The sequence below is a fragment of the Peromyscus maniculatus genome, chromosome 3 (genome assembly GCF_049852395.1).
Source record: "Peromyscus maniculatus bairdii isolate BWxNUB_F1_BW_parent chromosome 3, HU_Pman_BW_mat_3.1, whole genome shotgun sequence".
Taxonomy (NCBI): Eukaryota; Metazoa; Chordata; class Mammalia; order Rodentia; family Cricetidae; genus Peromyscus; species Peromyscus maniculatus.
The window spans coordinates 105,965,083-105,984,848 of record NC_134854.1 but is presented as its reverse complement, the minus strand read 5'-3'; the positions used below and the strand labels follow the sequence as shown (position 1 = coordinate 105,984,848).

The 19,766-nt window shown below is 49.1% G+C and overlaps 1 protein-coding gene across 21 annotated transcripts in view; it reads right to left on the bottom strand.

Annotated features, from left to right (window-relative positions):
• The window catches only part of Dysf (dysferlin), a 205,312-nt gene that overhangs the window by 108,766 nt on the left and 76,780 nt on the right, over positions 1 to 19,766 (bottom strand). For 12 of the 21 annotated variants that reach the window (XM_042273544.2, XM_006991530.4, XM_076567061.1 and 9 more), the window contains 8 exons: positions 16,440 to 16,508; positions 16,272 to 16,315; positions 12,562 to 12,644; positions 4,469 to 4,510; positions 3,080 to 3,195; positions 2,679 to 2,792; positions 962 to 1,139; positions 309 to 433 (listed from right to left, as the gene is read on the bottom strand). In XM_042273544.2, the coding sequence (XP_042129478.1) occupies positions 309 to 433; positions 962 to 1,139; positions 2,679 to 2,792; positions 3,080 to 3,195; positions 4,469 to 4,510; positions 12,562 to 12,644; positions 16,272 to 16,315; positions 16,440 to 16,508 (771 nt within the window). The remainder of the gene's footprint in view (positions 1 to 308; positions 434 to 961; positions 1,140 to 2,678; positions 2,793 to 3,079; positions 3,196 to 4,468; positions 4,511 to 12,561; positions 12,645 to 16,271; positions 16,316 to 16,439; positions 16,509 to 19,766) is intronic. The other 9 variants (XM_006991528.4, XM_006991534.4, XM_006991536.4 and 6 more) reach the window with 1 other exon arrangement.

The following is a 19,766-nucleotide window of genomic DNA, read 5'->3' as shown; positions in this document are numbered from 1 at the left end:
TATCCCACAGCTCTCCCTCAGCACCCATGAATGCCACCTGGATCTAAGTTTGGAGCTCTAGCGTCTGGCTTCTGGCTGGAAGTTTCTGGCGAAACTGTTGTATGTGGTATCAGTCAAGAGGCATCTAGAAATAAGCACTGGGCATATCCTGACACCCCAGCTACCTCTCAGCTCTCTGTCCCTCAGTCATGCCACATACACCTGGGGTGAGGCCAGCACCCTTCATACCCCATCTCCTCTACAAGTCTGCAGATACTTCTGGCAGGGCTAGAGGCAAAGGCACCATGTCTGGACAGGATCGCACTCACCAGCCGGTCAGCGATCTGCAGGAGCTGATTTTGAGTCTCAATTCGATGGCTGATGTCTTCCCAGTATGAGGACAGTACCACCACTGGCTTCACATTGCCCCAAGGCAAGTAATAGTAGTGGCACCCTGCAGGGAGGGGAGAGGGGCCTGAGCATGGGGCAGAGGCCCCGGGCAGTGGAACTCGGCTCTGCAATGCATGGTGCTCAGGCCATTGGACTTTCAGAACTGGCCCAGCTTGAGAGAGGACTCAAGATAGACAGGTTCTACTCTCCTCTCCCCTTAGATGCTTGTGGTATGGCTGGTAGTCCCCAGTACACAGAAAAGGTACCTGAGAACGTTTTGTGGGGGGACAGACTGCTGTGGCTCCCCCATCAAAACAAGAGGGCGGATAGACAGAATGCCCTGGCAAACCCGAGCTCACATCTCCAAGGTCTCCAAGTCAAGCCCCTAGACCCCATGTGTTGGTGGAGGTGGTTCAGGACCAGGGCAACGGCAGAACCTGTAGGAGTCCATCCTGTGGGTACAGTGGACCCCCCCCAGAGGAATATGAGGGGCAGCATAAGAAGTAGAAGAGGTTTGGTGTGGTTTCCATGGAGGCAGGGTTTAGGGAATGGCGTCTACCCTATGACCCGGATCCCTTCCGGCCGCACCCACCATCAAAGACTGCCCGGCTGTACTGGGTGGTGGAGGCCAGTGGCAGGCAGGTGGTGTCGAACTTGTTTCCGTAGTTCCCAATGCTGACCTCGAACTGGATGGCGTCATCCACATCCTGCAGCATTGTGGCTGAGTAGAAGGCGGCAAAGAGGGAGTATTTGCGCCTCCGGAGGTACTTCTGTGGGCAGAGTGAGCAGATCAGAGGTCACAAGGAGACAAGCAAGATACCCAGCAGGGTGGATCCCATAGATGTCAGGCCCCAACCAGGACCAGGACCCAGAAATTCCTGGCTGGAAAGAGAGTGTCTGATGGTCCAAAGGAACAGCTTCCAGACTTGGTTACTGACTGAACAAACTCGTTCCAGGTCCACGCGCATTCGCTCATGTTTCCTAACAATCTGTTCCTCCAAGGTCAGGCTGCTCTTTAATCCAAACCAGCATCGATGGCACCACCATGTCCACAGAGCAGGGTCTCCCGCAGTGTCCCTCAGGGCAGCCTATACCTCATCTGCCCTTTAAAGGAGCTGAAAGCTCTCAACAATCATGTACCGCCCAGAGCTACACACACACACACACACACACACACACACACACACACACACACACACACACACACACACACACCAGGCAGCCCTGCAGTCGGCTTAGGCAGCCTCAACCATGTGCTCAGGATGTTTAGTTCGAATTGGCCTCTCCAAGCCCAACGCACAGGGCTGAGACAACGTAAAACATCCATGTGTCTTGGCATGAAAATTGCATGATTCTAGGTGGGCAGTGGTGGCACACGCCTTTAATCCCAGCACTTGGGAGGCAGAGACAGGCAGATCTCTGTGAGTTCGAGGCCAGCCTGGGCTACAAAGCAAGTTCCAGGACAGGCACCAAAACTACACAGAGAAACTCTGTCTCGAAAAACCAAAAAGAAAGAAAGGAAGGAAGGAAGGAAGGAAGGAAGGAAGGAAGGAAGGAAGGAAGGAAGGAAGGAAGGAAGGAAGGAAGGAAAGAAAGAAAAGAAAATTACATGACTTTATAGTCACCTCCTTGGAAAGCCAAGGAGAAAAAAAGAGCTGAAAGGCTGAGTTTTGAAGCATGTGAATGGTAATGACAGATAACACTTAGTATGTACCTACTGTGTGTATATGTCAAGTCTTACCATTTGCCTACTGTGTGCCTACACCAAGTCTCTTTTCACCTCCATCTCCTAAAGTAAATATGACTCCAGACAGGGGAACTGAGGCAAATGGCAGGTAGGTGGGCCAGCATGGAACCCAGAGGTAACTAACTTCAGTGTTAGTACTTCAGTTAGTTAGAGGAGAGCATGCATTGCTCTGAAGGTTCTGGGCCTTAGAGTCTTCATCCATATGTGGGGTTAACAACTGCTGCCTTGTGGCATGCTGGATGTGAAGACGTCATAGTAAATGGTGCTGAACTGATCATGGCGGGCTGTTCCCATGGAATCCTTACAAAACAGTGTTTCACTTTGCATCAAGCTCTGAGTTTCTGTAATACTTTCATTTATCTCCCTTAAACCTCAAAGCATCCCTGGGGTGGGATATTACACCTTTCCCACCTTATAGCTGAGACACAGGGGCCCTCAGGAGTGCCGCCGCCATAGTAAATGCGGAGCAGAACTGAAGAAGGTCGTCTTCTACCACAGTCCTTAGCTACCTTGTCCCTACTTCCAGCAGGGACCCAGCTCTCTCCCGGAGCCGTGTCCTCACCTCCACACGCAGGATGTCATCAGCAGGAAGGTCTTCCACCTTCTGCTCACTGTGATCCACCAGTCTGGTCTCTAGAGACAGCAGAAGCCGGCCTCGGTAAGCCACACCTTCTCCCTGCAAGAGAAAGTCGGGTGGCCAGCAGAGGGGTGAGGGGTGGGGAGCACAACACATGACCACATAATATCATTCACCCCTACAGAATGGGGATGTACCAATCCTCCTCCTGAGAGAGGTGGGCCTCGGTGTCTCGGGATGGAGACAGTGAACAGGTCCATCTGGCCCAGGAGAAAGAAGTCAGAAGGCCTAACAGAAGGAGGTGCTCGGAGAGGGCTGTCCTGGCCTCATAAGGCCCACAGCCAGGCCAGCCTGGAGACCCTCCGGGCATGCATGTGGCTGCTCACCTTCCCTGTGTTGAGCTCCGCATAAGGGTCTGGGAAGCCTGTGAACTCCCGGGGACTGCCGTAGAGGTTCACGTAGCAGGGGCCGAAGGTGGGGAGGAAGCCCAGGTTGTCATCCACTGGAAGACACAAGCAGGTATCAGGGAGGTGGCCCTGGAGATCTTTCTAGGGTTCAACCCAGCCACCTTCAGATCTGATCCCATCTCTAGCCCTCAGTTTCCCCCACATGCACCAGATGTGGCCCCCGTGCATGTATAACTAGTAATATGCTAGCAATGACTATAATCAACTCTGTTCCATCTCTTGAGGACTCAGTATGCCGAAACGAGGCTATTTCTATTATGTTATTAGTCCTATTTCACAGATGAGGGAACTGAGGCTCAGAGATGTGACCGATCACAGGCTAGCAAGGAGACAGGGCCCAAATGGTGCCACACACTCAGCTGGCTGGAACACTAGCAGTTGCTCAAGTCTTCCCTCTCAGGCCATGGGGGAGGAGGAACAGAGGTGATCCAGAGTCCAGTGACCAGAGAAGCCATGTCCCGGGGATCCCCTCCTCCTCACACACACACAATTGTTGTGGCAGTGGGGAGTTGGAGAACGGATAAAGGGATCAGTCCTGCCTCGTCATCCCCATCTTCTGGGAGATGCTCTCTTGATAATGTCACAGCTGCCCTTCTGGGGACAAGACCTCACTGGCCAGACCTCTGAAACCCTGCAAAGGCAGGGAATTCCTTTCAAAGGACATTTCCAAAGTGCTCAAGGTAGAACCTCCGCCGCCGGGCCTATTTGTGGGTGTCTCTGTCCACACAAGGATGAGCCAGGGAAAGGGGCTTCCAGGGAGACCTGTGCAGTAGGCCCTGCAGCTGTAAACTCTAAGTCACACTGCCGAGACAGCGCAGGGAGGCGGGGGCAGCTGGAGCTGGCCTGCCCATCACCTTTTCATATATTTCCTCCTCCAGACCTCAGAGCAGACAGAGCTTGGCTTTGGGGAATCAAAGGGGGAAGCCTTGGAACGATGGGACTCGGGGAACACTACTAACTGCCTGCGTCAATCATCACAACTATGATTTACCTTGTGAATTATGTGTCAAGCATTTCTCATTCCCCTGGCCACCTACAGATCTCCAAGATACCTCACAATCCCTCTGTCCCATTATGTCCCCCATGCTGGAAGCATCAGCAGAGGCAACAAGCTTAGAAAGGGTCTGGGAGAGCTAGAGGGAGGGACTGGCCTTAAAGCATCAGTGACGCAGCAGCTGAGACTTGCCAGGGGTCAACTCGGGGGCCTGGCTGCAGTTCAGTTCCCCCTCATGCAAGTCAGAAAATTCCCCTCCAGCAGAAACCCCAAGGTTCCATCCCCTCGTGGTCCCCTACGTGACAGCAACATACGGTCAGTGGCTTTCGGAGACTTGAGTACACCTGCTGGTTCCTCTGAAGCATAAAGAAATGGAGAAGGGGTTAGGATGGGCTAGGCTTGGCGGAGAAGAGTTACATGAACTGGAGCCTGGATGGAGAGCTGGCGGACAGACACTGTGAATGAACAACAAAGGAAGGCACACACACCCTGCCCCCCAACTCCAACCAGGCAGCCCTCACCACCTCCGCGACCTGAACCTCCATTCAACATAAGAAACAACACACAGAAGAAAATGTGCTTTTCCCACGTCATATACAGGTAAATTAGGAGGGATGGTGCAGAGAAAGGAACATGAAAAGGGAAACAGGAAAGAGCCCTTGTGGGCAAGGAACCACCCTGGGCTCCAAATATCAGATTGACACTTAGGACCCAGCACGCTGAGCCAAGGCCATTCAAGGCACAACATCTCCACCTCGTGGGAATTTTTAGTATTGCAACAGACGGCAACACTTCTCAACAGATGCCACCTCGGTCTGGCTTTTAGCACCAGCAATTTCCAGGGAAGATAAGAGACAGGTGTTGTCCACTAGCACACGCACCTACACATATACATGCACATGCATTAAGTAAATGTAATAAAAATATCTTAACCCTTTTATTTCCCCACAGATTCCTGACGTTCGCTAGGAGCTGCAGAGGATGAACGTGCAGCCCAGAATGGCTTATCATGCTTCCCTGTCATTCAAAACAAATGTATTTGTCCTCTCAGAACCCTGAGGCTGTGGCTTGCACACCCTGGGCCTAATGTAGCTTGGAGTAATTCTTCATCCAATGTGGCCCAGAGAATCCAGGTTGGACATCTCTTGAAGACTCAAAAAAGGAGTGTGGAGGAAGAATAAGCTACAGATATGGGAGTCTGGAGGTAAAGCCAGGAGAAGTGAGGGCAAGGCCCTGGGCTGGCCCTTAGATCTCTACAGCCAGGTCTCGGCTACCACTGCTGGCTGGCAGGAATCAGTGGGACAGAGATGGTACCCTGTGAAGATTCTCCTGTCTATGGGAATTGAGCTGGGTCCTTGGCACAGGAGAGCTGGCAGGGTGACCCACACAGGCACATCCATGGGCCCCAGATTCTACTTTAAGCTCCTTCCAAACGGTGCTCAGCAGGAGGAACCCATTATCTTTAACTAATGAAGTCAGGGTCATAGATGTGACCCCTGGGTGCTTCTTGCCAGAGACTGACTTTTAATCTGGCAGCCAGTCAGAGACAGCTGTCTGCCAGTCCCACCAGCCAGCTACCGACACCTGCTGCTGGTGGCTAGAAGAACAGAGCAGGTCTCCTTGTGCAATTGTGTATTCGTTCATTTAGGAACCATAAACGGGTATCGTAGTGGGCCTTGGCCTGGCCCTGCTGACGTCTTAAGCCAGTGCTTCCCAACTTGAGAGCCCGTCACAGGTCTCCGATGCCGTGGTTCACCCCAGGTTCTCGCCCCTGTGTCTGCAGACAGCTCATCAAGTCAAAGGCAGGGTGAGCAGAGAAGCCTCCCCGACACAAAGCCTCTATTTAGTCCCGGCCGTCTTTCTGCCAAAACACAAGTGTTTCGCTGTGTTTTCCCTGAGCCTGGAGAACCGGGCCCAAGGAAGCCCCGAGTCCCAGATGAACACGCCCAGCTTTTCACGGTGAGCGTGAGGCCCAGCTCCCTCACCTGGGTGAACTGGAAGGGAAAGGAGCAGGCTGCCAGCCACAAGTCGCAGCTCGGTAGGCGGTCCCTGGGGACACGTGTGTACCCTGGAGAAGCCAAGCCATTACCTTCAGCCAGCCCTGCCAACTCCCAAGGCTCGGCAGAGCCCCAAGCCCATGGCTTTGGCTGCCTGACACCCGCCTGGGCAGCCCGGGCCAGGCAGGCGGGGAAAGGAGCGACTGCTGGGAAATTCACCGTCAAAGACAACTTTGGTTTTCTCAGTGCTGTTCTGTAGCATGATGTTCGTATGGGTGAAGGTGTCAGAGATGCCTGCAAGTGTCACAGGCCCCACATGCCTGCTACCTTTCAAAAGAGCTGCCACATCTAAGGAGACTGCACACTCCGTTTTTTAAAACAAAAACAAAGTCTTCCTTAATACACTGGTGTACAGGGTCCAAAGAATACTTCAGTGTGCCCAGGCAAACTTGTGGGCAGAAGTGCTTAAGAGGTAGTGTTAGGACTTGTCCTTGCTGGGGACAAAAACAAGAACACAAAAACAAAACTCCAAGCTGAACCAAATCATCTGGAACATCAAGGTAGGAGGAGGGAGGAAAAGTGGGTTTTGTTTGATTGGTTTGTTGCTGCTGCTGTTGTTGTTGTTGTTGTTGTTGTTGTTGTTGTTGTTGTTTTGAGACACGGTCTCAACTAGTTAGCGGAGGTGGGTCTCATACTCACTGTATAACCAAAGATGATCTCGAACTTCTGATCCTTCCAACTCTACCACCCAGGCACTGGGCTAACAGGGGCATGACACTGTGTCCTGTTTATTCGGTGCTGGGAATGGAACCCAGAGCTTCCTGCTTGCTGGCCAAGCGCTCTACCAGCTGGGCTCCATTCCCAGCCAGATTCAACTCTATAGTACAGTTTGTGTTGTGTTTGGGGAGAAACAAGAGACTAAGGGAGCGTGCCATCCCACCACAGTAAGAAGAAATACAAAAGAGAAGAGAGGAACGTGGCAGGGACATGTTTCAAGCAGGGCTTCCAGGCTAGGGAAAAAAACTTAGCCAGGAACGAGGCACATGACACCCTTCAAACTGGACAGATCTTCCACCTGAGAAAGGGACCCACCTCTATAGGAAGGAGCTCTGGAGGGCCTGGGAAGTCCCAGAGAATAACCCAGTTTGATCAATAAAGTTAATTCTGCTGTCACATTGATTTAGCTATTTTGCTGCACATTCCAGAAGTAGTTAGCTGGGTGTAAGAATAGTCTGAGGTCCAGCCTTTGACTCCACCTCGAAGCACATTAGGTTGCTCATGACTTGAGCGCCATCTAGTGACCATGGGAACAACTTTCTCACCTCATTAAACCAGGGTGATAGGCTGGTTACAGGGCACAGTGGCAGTGTATTGGCTATAAGCATGCCCGAGGCCCTAAATTTAATTCCCAGTGCAATAAACAAGTGAATGAGTAAATAAATAACTGATATGATAAAAAAGAAGGCCAACATCATACCAAAAATAAAGGCTGATGGGGTTGGGGGAGGGCCTAAACTCTCATCAGGTTGCTGAGGACAGACACAGCTGTATCATAACAGAAACTTCCCCCCCCAAAAAAAAAATATCAAAAATGTCATACTGTGCCTTGACCATCATCAGTTCCTGTATTCAGAGACAGAGACAGTACCCAGTCTGAAAACTGAGGAAGACTCGTGACATCCGGGGTGGCCAGAACTTCCTGGGCATCACCCGCATCAGACACTGTCCCTGTCTCTGTGCTCCTGCCTGTATGTGCAAAGCCGCACCACACCAAACCCCTGACCAGCTCCTGCGGGGGGGGGGGGGGGACTACACCCTGGGACAGAATCCTCACAGCTGAGAGGGGGGGACATTCCCAACAGCAGAACCTTCTAGAAGTATGTCTGTATGTGTTGAATGGCTCAAAGCATCAGTGATGGAGTCAGAATGACAGATCAGCATTAGGGAAGGGTGTCGAGGAGTTCACTGGATGACTCTCAACCTTGGTGCGTATTTGAGATTTTCGGTAACCAGAAGTCTTTGGGGATGGGTGATATAACTCAGCTAGCATAGTACCTGCCTAGCATGCATGAAGCCCTGTGTTCAGGATCTCACACTACATCAACCTGCATGATGGTACCTGCCTGTAATCCCAGCACTTGGGGGCCTGGAGACAGGAGGGTCAGAAGTTGAAGGTCATCCTAGGCACACAAGTGAGATCAAGGCAGTCTGGGATACATGAGACCTTGCCTATCATCATCATCATCATCAACATCATCATCATCATCATCATCATCATCATGGCACTCAGGAGCCCGAGGCAGACACATCTCTAAGAGTCTGAGGTCAGCCTGGCTTCCTCTGACCACTGTACACCAGAAGAGCTTCAAGTTCCAGGCCCACCAGGGCTACACAGTGTGACTCTGTCTCCAAAACTATTTTCTTTTGAAATGTGTTCCAGAGGAGTTAAAAGAAGGCATGAGAGAGCCCTGGGGATGAGGCACGTGAGCCACCAAAGATGCAGAGCGGCAGAGGCCCAGAGCCCCGCCCAGCCTGCGCAACACCCTTACCGAGCGAGCGAGTCTCATTAGAAAGTGGGTGGCCGTGAGAGGGGGCAGACCGCCAGGCCGGACTCCGCTACCCATGGAAGCCTGCATCTTAGAGTGGGACAGAGTGCCTCCAATCACGGAGACACATCCGCAAGGTTCAGGAGAGCCTCCATTTGTAATAGTTTGGGATTCTCAAGTTCAGGCAAGAAGACAAGGAGATGCAGCCTTTGGGGATAACTTCTGTGGGGAGACAGACTGGGGCAAAGAAGAGCAGAAGTGATAGGAGGAGCGGGCGGGGGGGGGGGGGGGGGAATGGATGGATGGTCCTGAGGGTGAGATAATGACTTAATACCTGACTGCCTCTGACCACTGAATGCCAGACATCAGAGGAGCGGAAGTGGGTAATTCCCCACGAGGGAAGAAGCCCAAGGAGCCCCACTTTATAGAGGAGACTGAGTGACTCTTCTGCTTACAAAGAACTTGAGCCCCAGCTGGCTGCAGAAGCAGAGTTCTCAGCACTAACCCATCCCCCCTCCAGCTGTCCGAGGTAGAGGCTGGAAATTCAACTCAAGACTCCTATCTCAGATAAAATTCAACCAAGAATTGCCAGGCGGTGGTGGTACACGCCTTTAATCCCAGCACTCAGGAGGCAGAGGCAGGCGGATCTCTGTGAATTCAAGGTCAGCCTGGTCTACAGAGTGAGATCCAGGACAGGCTCCAAAACTACACAGAGAAACCCTGTCTCGGAAAAAAAAAAAAATTCAACCAAGAATTGACAAAAGGTGTCCTGGCTAACCGTGGGCTTCCAGTACAACAGTGGCCCCATAGTGATGTCATGTTGTCTCAGTTCCTTGAGCACACTCAGCAATGTTCACACAACAGGATCATTCAAGGAACTGTTTCTTGATGTTGCCTGATCAGCGTCTTCTAGATGCATCCGGAATCCAGTCAGATTCCCACACAGGAAGCCAACCAGACTTTTCTCAGAAAATACACCAAAACAAATTCAAAGTGCATTACATATGGAAAGGGGAAAATAAGTTTTAAAAATAAAGTTAATAAAGATTTGAGATATAGTTTATCTGGCAAAGTGCTTGTCTAGCATGCACAAGATTCTGAGTTATTTCACTGGCATCACATAAACCAGGTATGTGCTATGCACTTGTGTCCCAGAACTTCAATACTTGGAAGGTAGAGGCAGGAGGATCCAGAGTTCAAGGTCATCCTTGTCAACATACCAAGTTCAAGCCCAGCATAGACCACATGAGACCCAACTGAAAAAGGAAAAAAGGTTAAATAAAACCTAGAGGTTGGCCAAATATTTATATATGGCCTATAAAGTAGAAACCAAACTTTTGTTATTTAAATAAGAAAACTTTGAAATAAACATAAGCTAGTTAAAAATTTGACAAGGAAATAGTAAAATAAGTCTAAACAGAGCTAAACAGCCCAGAACTGAAATGTCCAATGACGTTTTTGTTTTAAAGGCTGAGCAGCTAATTGAGGGAAAAGAAGAAAATTCAAACACAATAAAGAAGAGACGGCCCAGGCAGAAGAAAGTGCCCAAACTCTAGAAGTCACTGTGAGAAACATTGTAAACATATTTTAAAGACTCAACGTAATGCAAGTTTTTCTAGAAAAATATAAATGGTCAAAATTGACAAGAGCAAAAATAACACCCTAAAAATAGCAATGATCATAAGAGAAACTGAAAAGTTTATAAAGAGTCATCACTACACCCACTCAGAAAGGGCACCAAGCCCACATGGTTTTATGGGTGAATTACTTCAAACCCTCAAAAGACTACATTCTATGTTATATAAACTGTTCCCAGATGTTGGACTTTCAGTCTTTCCGATTAATTTTACAGAGCCAGCATAACCCAGATACCAACAGCAAGCATTAATAAGAAGGCAACAGAAGATAATAGAAAAGCAAGGGCTGAACTCAGGAGAACTTAGGACACGAGAAAGACGGCATTTGGAGACGTCAGAAACAGATCAGTCAAAACACATGCGGACATCATCAAAAGACAGTCTGGATGGTTAGTTCACAGTCTTACTAAGTAAGAGAGTAGCATGTTTGGCTACATAAAAATTTAATTTCTACCTGTCAGAGAGTATTCAAATATAACTGTTAAGAATTACTTAAGAGCAAGCTCAAAGTTAGTGCCCACAGTCATAGAGAACAGTAAGACAAACAAGCCTGCAGGAATGTGTGTTTACAGCAGAATAACTATAATATATATTGTATATAATATATGTCAAAAGTTCAAAATGTACACAGTTGGCCCACTTCCCTAAGCCTCAATGAAATGAAAAAAATTCATTTTTACCTTCAAATTAACAAAATTCTCTTTGTTGTTGTTTTGGGATTTTGCTGTAGTTTGGTTTGGTTGGTTTGATCTTCTGAAGGAGAGTCTCTTGTAGCCCAGACTGCCCTCAAATTCACTTTGTAGCTGAGGATGGTCTCGAACTCCTGATCTTCCTGCCTCCCCCTCCCGAGTGCTGGCATTTCTGGTGTACACCACCACTCTCCTCTCCAGTATTATTTTAGCCATGTTGAAACAGTGTCACATGGAGTGTATGGAAGTTTCTGAGGGTAAATTAGTTCTGCCTTCTTGACAGACAACTTCAGTATTGACAGAAGGTCTTAAAAGTGCTAAAAATCCTTTGACAGCATTGACTTTAGACTTATGGGGGGGGTGAGAGCAGGGGGTGCAGCTCAGTGCTAAAGCACCTGTCCAGCACATCTGAGGCCCTGAGTTTGATTCCCAACAGCACAAACCTAATTTTGTTTTGTTTTATTTTTGTGTGTATGTATTTTCCTGAATGTATGTGTGTACACCGCATGCATTGCAGGTCCCCTCAGAGGCCAGAAGAGGGTATCAGAGCCTGGAACTGGAGTTACAGGCAGTTGTGAGCAGCCTATTGTGGGTGCTGGGAACTAAGCCCTGGCCTTCCTCAAGAGCAGCAGATGGTCTTAATCTCTGTGCCATCTTTCCAGACCTGTGTTTTTGTTGTTACTGTTGTTGCTGCTGCTGCTGCTGTTGTTAACTATGTACAGCATAGAACTCGGCTATAAAAACACTCATTGCAAAGTTAGTTATAAGGTAGAAAAATCAGAAGATGCCTGAATACTCCATATTAACTAGTTCACTTGATTATGTACACTCACAATGGAACGTATATTTATTACAATTGTAGTCTATGGGCTAGGGATGTAACTCAGTTGATAGAGTGTTCTGCTGCCATGTGCAAGGCCATGAGTTCAATCCCTAGCACTGGCCAAAAAAAATGTGTTCTAGAAGAATACTTAATCACAAGAAAAGACCTCAGTCTAATATTGCCAAGAGACAAAAAGCAATGATCAAACAACTCATGTTCATGTGTACAGATATGTATCATGCTTGTGTGTGTGTATGTGTGTGTGTGTGTGTGTGTGTGTGTGTGTGTGTGTGTGTGTGTGTGTAAGGGGGGGAATGTATGTCTTTCCCAGAAGGTGCAGGATATCTTTTTTGCCTGCAGTGATGAACTGAAGGGTATCTCATAGGTAAATGTCAATCTTCTTTCAGATCTAATTATTTAACTGTTTACAAACTGACAATGGGTTACATTTTAGTAGACCAACAAAATCCATTGAAAAATAAGAATCACTGGGCACTCATGGCCAGAGTAGAACCCACCCAGCATGTGGTGCCCCCCTGCAGGAGTGAGGGGACCCCTTTAGACTATCCAGTGTGCACCCCCCACTCAGAGTGTAGCACCCTAAATGTCTGTAAGTGAGCTATCACTGGGAAATGGATCTCACTTAGCCTGCAGGCGCTCAACCCTTAAGATAGAGGGAGGCGGGCCGGGGGAGCTGGGAGCAGGTGGGACATACCTTCTATTTCTCCTCCTGGGGCAGAGATTTTCGACATTCCCAAGTAGGTGGTGGCCACAGTGTCATTGTGAGTGAGGCGGTCCCTAGAACAAGGACGGAGGGAGAGCGTGAGTGTGAGAGGCAGGTGCAGCACTTGGCCCACTCAAGAAGGAGGTGGTGACCTTGGTGATAGGTTGCTAGGGGTTCAGTCTTCTACTGAGGCCTGGGAAGCCCAGGAGGAAGAAGACTAGAAAGGATGCTTGCTCAAGACACCTTGAGGGACAACTTGTTCATTTTGACAGCCTTCTACTCCTTATTAGCTGGCTTACACGGGGCCACCAGCCCAGGTTGACAGGGAGGAGGCCTGAGGCAGGCAGGATGGGGGGCAGGAGGCTGCTGAGACAGAGCAGTTTCCAGACTCAAAAGGTCCTGGGAGCCCAAGAAATGCCAAGATCGAATAAGCCATTTCTGAAGCCACAGCAGGGGTCAGCGCCGGCGCGCAGTGCCTTGGATAGTCTTTGGCTGTGACAACATGTCCCTCAGGCGCTGCACAGACACTTAGAGACCCAGTACGTTATAACACCCTCCGAGGAATGAGGAAAGAGGTGCAGAGGCATGCAAGCCCTTCCCCTGTCAGCCAGGGAGGGAGGAGCAGAGCCGGACCATCACCCCAACTCCCTCAAGGTGTCATGTTCCTTGGCAGTCGAGAAGTCCCCTTTCCTGCTTTCTTAGAGGAAGACTTCTCCCATCCCAGCCAGTGCAGGGGCCTGTGGGTAGACTCTCCAGGAAAAGAAACCTGCTAGCCCACAGCATCCTATGCAGATGCTGCCTCTGAGCCCCACAGCTGCCTCCTAGATAATAATGAAGGGACATCACTAATGCCAGCTCCGTGCCTCCTGTGTCCCCACTGTCTGGATCCCCAGCACCCACGTAAAAAGCCAGGTGCATGGCTGAGAGGATTCCAAGGCTCACTGGCCAGCCACTCCAGGCTAAATCACAAGCTGCAGAGTTAATGGGAGGCCTGATCTCAAACACTAGAGAAAAGTTGAGGATTTGACATCTGGCCTCCTCATGCAAGTATACACATATGCACACACACACCACACACACACACACACACACACACACACACACACACACACACACCAAAATAAAATCTCAGAGACAGAGCTCGGAGGCAAGATACTTCTGGTGTGGAACCCAGAGCCCTGACCACCCCAACCTGTCCTTTCCTCTGGAGCGTGACCTGGGCTTCTCCACCTAACAGCCTGACCCCTGATCATAGATGGCTGTCAGGAGACATTTTTGTGTGAGAAGAGAAGGCTCCAGGCTTCCGGGGGCAGAGGTCACAGGGGTTGAACACCTTTTGATTCAAGGGACAGACCCACAGACAAGAATTACTGTACCAGAGGTCAGCAGTGCCAGCTTGGGCAGGCCCTGGATCCCTCTGAAAGGCTCTCTAGTACACTTCCAACCCTCTTGGTTTTCCTGGGGCTTCTTCCCCACGGTGAGCACTTTGACCATGACAGATTTGTCCCCCACCATTTCCAAAGACACCAAAGGCGTGCTGACTTCATTTTCCTCTTAACCCTACCCCCATGAGATACCCTAGTCTCTATCCCTTCCTTCCCCTTTGGATTTCCCAGAAAGGGGATTAAGGTTTGGCCTTTGAAGTGTCCCTCTGACAAGGGTGGCATGAGGAAGAATGAATGGCCTGGCAGCCCAGATCTGGATCATGGTTCCTGGTATGCTGTGTCACGAGAAAATTTCCTAGAGGTGACTGGCATCGCATGTCCCTCTCTTGGTTTCTTCTTGCCCTGATGGGAACCTAATCCAGTGCCCCAAAGACACTAAGCAAGCTGCATGCGATTTTAAACATTGTTAAGCCCATCCCTTAAAGAGGACTGGCTGTCTGACTTCTAGCCTTGTGCAAATCGGGAGGAGAATCAGACTGGTTTGCTGTGCCTGTGGAGGTGGCTCTGCTGGGGTTTTTTGAGAGGTGTGTTGTATTCTTGATGTCTATGTGTGTTTGCCCAAACAAGTTTATGTGCACCACATGTCGGGGAAGAAAAGGGGTGCTGCATCCTCAGGAACTGGAGCTACGGACAGTCTCGAGCTGCACATTGTGGGTATTGGGAACTGAGCCCTGAGCCTCTACAAGAACAGTAAGCACTCCTAGCCACTGAGCCACCCCTCCAGACCTGAGGAATTTTTATTTCTTAATGAAAAGGGGATTTTTAAAGGCTCGAAGGAAAGATTAAGTTACAGAGCCACATGGGCTGCATCATGTTTCTAAGATCCAGGTGACAGCGGCAGTTCGTCTGTGCGTTCCGGGAAGAAGGGCTTTCTGGATAGAAACTTCCAGCAGTGGCATACTTGCTGGCCTAGAGCTGGGTTTTGAGGCTTAGGGCTTGCTTTTGGAAAACAGCAAGTCTCAAAATAGACTCACAATAAAAGTGCCACTTCAACCCAAGCCAGAGATGCAGCCACCAGATTCCGTAATGTGTTTGGATTGTACAGTATGCCGATAGCTTTGACACAGCTCCAAGGGAGACAGGCCAGGCAGAGCCACAACCCATGAGCCAACCGCACCCACACGCATCCGCACAGATGCATGCACGCACACACATGCATGCTGGGCTGTCCCAGTCAACACAGCACAGTCCTTGCCAGCTGACATGCAGAGGTGGCTCTGGGCATGCAAAGTGTACCTTTCCACCAAACCGCTTCCCCTTCCCCGAGGCTCACACCAGCCGTGGCGGACCTCAGGACCTCTCCCTGCCCCCTGCCCACACTCCCTTCCCTCTAATTCTCTCAATCTGTTTTCTTTAGGCCTGGGGAACTGGCACACACTTTAATGGCTCTGCGGCCTGGGGTTTTTCTCCTGGTCTCTCATTATCCTCCTAGTTGGGGGTGCCATGGGCATGCAACTGAAGGAGAATGGATGGGGAGCCACATGACCAGGACTTCTGGGGGCAGAGAAAGGACAGCTTGCTCTTTGTGGAAAGCCTAGGGTTCTGGAGTTTGTGGAGCTCGGGCCCTGATGTCCCCTCAAGTGTGAGAGAGGTTGCCTCCTTGCTGTTACTGTAAGAGACGGCGTGGTCAGGAGGATTAGGGCACCAGCTCTGGCTGGGATTCACATCAGGCCCCTGTGACTTCTGAACTGTCACCTCTGACAGATCATGTGGTTTTTCCTCCCTGAGCCTTTCTCTGTGAAGCAGGAGCATGCTGCCTTGTCAGGGGTCAGATGAACTCATACACGTGGACAGTGCTCTCTGGACGCAGCCCTGGCCTACAAGTTGGTGATCAACAAGAATAAGATTCTAAGACACTCCCAGGGTACTGTCCTAACCTGTTCAACACCCACAACGATGACCCCTATTCAGACAATATAACCCCACCCCCAACGTGGGGGCTTTTCTTCCATTCCATCCCACAGGGACAGAGCAGCTTGGTTTGGCTTCCACCTCTTGTATGTGGCCCTTACTGATGACCCTGTCAAAGCAATGTCTCAGGAAGCCCCCAGAGGTGGGGTCCTCACTACCTCCTGGTTGTGGTCTCCTTATCTGCAGCCAGTGCGGCACCCCAGCTCCTGGTTGCCCCGTAACTGCCCAAAGCCCTCACATCCTACCTTGACACATTTGCCCTCTGCCACAGCAGCAGCCCAGGGACAGGAAAATGACAGACCCAAGGACCCCTGGAGACAACCCCCTCAAGGACCCGGGACTTACCAGTCCATGACACGAATCCTCATTTTTTCACACATAGAGGGAAACTGGGGAAGGAAAGGGAGCCAGATGAGAACAGAGTTTTAGAGGAAAGCACTCACTGAGCAGGAACCAAAGATGCCAGCAGGACTGGGAGACCAGGAAGAACTGAGTCCGCTAAGGACGACTCACCATCGCGGGCAATGTGATGTTCTGGTTCCACTGAGGGTTGGCCGTCTTCTCCAGGATCTTGCTGCAGAGCTAGGACACACAGAGGATTGGGGTATGGGACTCTGTGTGGAGTCTGAGCTTTGTGGTGACCATCCCCCGCCACACTAGCTGCTCTTACAGCTGGGCCTGAGACCCCAGGTTCAGATGAAGGGAGGCTCTGCCGAGACAAGGCTCGAGGAAGATAAGACCCAGGATGGGGTGGCTGGTGCAAATGCCACAGCCTCATGTCCCTAAACCAGCAGCCCTGGCTGGAGACACCCCATCCCCACCTCCCATGAAGGCCGGGTGCCCATGCCTACACACCAGCACCCAAGAGAGAAACAGAATTCAGTGGAGATACAAAACCCATAAACCACCAGGGAGGTACACAGTGGTAGACCGCTCAGCCAACATGAACAATTCCCAGTAGGAAAAAAAGAGAAAGGAAGGAAGGAAGAAATAAAGAAGCCACAGCCTGCCTCAGACAAATGCTACCGGAAGGACTAGGCTTATTACAAACAAGGAACATATCAAGAATGGCAAGTGTTCCAAGCCAGACGCTCCATGGTGGTGCCTGTGAAGCCCCAGGGCAGCCAGCATCCACAGGTGGGGAAGAGACAGAGACTCGGCGTCAAGGACTGGGGAGACAGGCTCAGTGAGTCCAACCCTTGCCACAAAAGCATGAAAACTCCAGTTCTATGCCCAGAACCACGTAAAAGCCAGACATGCTATCACACACTTGGGAGGCAGAGGCAGGAAGATCCCTAGGGCTCCCTGCCTAGGCAGTCTACCCAGTTCTAGGCTCAGGGAGAGACCTTGGCAGTCTAACCAGTTCCAGGCTCAGGGAGAGACCTTGTCTCAAAAAATATGAAAGGCTAGGGGTGGTAGCAGCATATGCTTTTAATCCCAGCACTTGGGAGGCAGAGGCAGGTGGATCTCTGTGAGTTCAGGGCCAGCCTGGTCTACAGAGTGAGATCCATAATAGCCAGAGCTAAATAATAGAAAGATCCTGTCTCAAAAAAATTAAATAAAGTTAAGAGTTATTGAGGATGATACCAACATACAGACACAAGTATATGTGTACACTCACACATTAACATGACACACAGTACACACACACACACACACACACACACACACAAGCAAATAAACAAAAAACAAGCTTTAAAAGACTCAGTGGTTTGGGGAGGCAAGTGAGTTCACCCCTAACAATAGTGAACAGTCTTCTCCTATAGGTCTGTCACATGCCAAGCAAGAGTTTTACTAAAGTGTATTATCTCAATAATGAGCATCTGAATTAGATCCAGGACTTTGGGTCCCCTGGAGTGAGGGCTTCGTCTCTGCCCCACCTATCCAGTTCCAGGCCCTCTTCCCACTTCCCCTCCTCCCTGTAGACAGAGCCCAGCCGTAGGGTGCCAGGGTGGGGCAGAAGAGGATGTCAGCCGAGTAAAGAGACGGAGTGGGTGCCAGGGTGGGGCAGAAGAGGATGTCAGCCGAGTAAAGGGACAGAGTGGGAGAGCAGCAGGTAAAGAAGGGCTTAGGTCCGCAGGGATGCAGCCACCATCATTTGGGAGCATATGAAGGCCAGAGAGTTTCTCCTCCCACCCTATAAATGCCTCTGTAGCCTGACAACCACCGTTAGCAAGGCTGCAGGGCAAACGCACTCTTGATTTGGCTAGCGGCAGAAAATGAAAGAGTTTGACTCCCATGGGAAGGCAGCTGGGGGCTACCAAACCAACTCATTTTTACCCGCCAGTCCTTCCTCAGATCTTCTCTACAGAAATACCTGTGTGATCAGAGTGACATTGTTGGCTGCAGCATGACTAGAGGTAGCAGGGGTCTGGGACAAGCCAGGTATCCACCCATAGAGGGTGGGTTGAAGAAAGCGTGGTCCACCCACAGTGGAGTATGTAGCTTCAAGAAAGAGGAGCCCCTCTGCCCAGAAAGGAAACAAGCACCGTTTCTACTTTATAGCACAAAGTAGAAAGGTAAGGACAGAGCAGTGAGCACAGTGTGCAAATACTCAGACTAGAGTGGTAAACACTGAGAATCCAGGGTCACATTTGCTGATACGTAGGGAAACTGAAATGTGGTAAAAGAAACTCACTTGCAGGGAAGAAAGGAGAGGATTGTTGAGTGGGGACCAAAGCAGAGAGAGATGACAGACAGACAGACAGACAGACAGACAGATAGATAGATACATACATACATACATATATACATACATACATACATACTTACATACAAACATACATAGACAGATGGATAATAGATACATAGATAGATGGATAGATAGATAGATAGATAGATAGATAGATAGATAGATAGATAATAGATAGATACATAGATAATAGATAGATAGATAGATACATAGATACATAGATAATAGATTGATACATAGATAGATACATAGATACATAGATAGTAGATACATGATAGATAGATACATAGAGAGATACATAGATATATAGATAGATAATACATACATACATACATACATAGATAATAGATAGATGATAGATAGATACATACATACATAGATGATAGATACATAGATAGATTAGATAGATAATAGATAGATACATAGATATATAGATAGATAATAGATACATACATACATAGATAATAGATAGATAGATACATACATACATACATAATAGATAGATAGATAATAGAGAGATACATAGATATATAGATAGATAATAGATACATACATACATAATAGATAGATGATAGATAGATACATACATACATAAATACATATATGATAGATACAAAGATAGATAATAGATAGATAATAGACATATAGATGGATGCACAGATACATAGGCTGACCAACCACATAGAGTAGATGCATGCAGTATCTAATCAAAAAGTAAATATAAATTATAAATAAGATGAAAGAAGTTTCTCTGATACACACAGTGAGGCCCTACCAACACAGCTTCTTGCTTTAGCCTCTACCAAGGAAGTCCATAACCTCTGACCTAATAATCCTTATTCTAGAAACCTTCCTATGGAAAAGCAGAACATGGACAAAGATTTCTGTATGCTGACCGAGTTGTTTATTAGAAAGGAAAAAGCTGAAATTGCATCCATCCATACAAAGGGATAAACATGGCTGTGAATTCATCTAATTGAGAGTCCATACAATAGGATAAACATGGCTGTGTATTCATCTAATCCAGAGTCCATACAATAGGATAAACATGGCTGTGTATTCATCTCATCGAGATCCATACAATAGGATAAACATGGCTGTGTATTCATCTCATCGAGATCCATACAATAGGATAAACATGGCTGTGT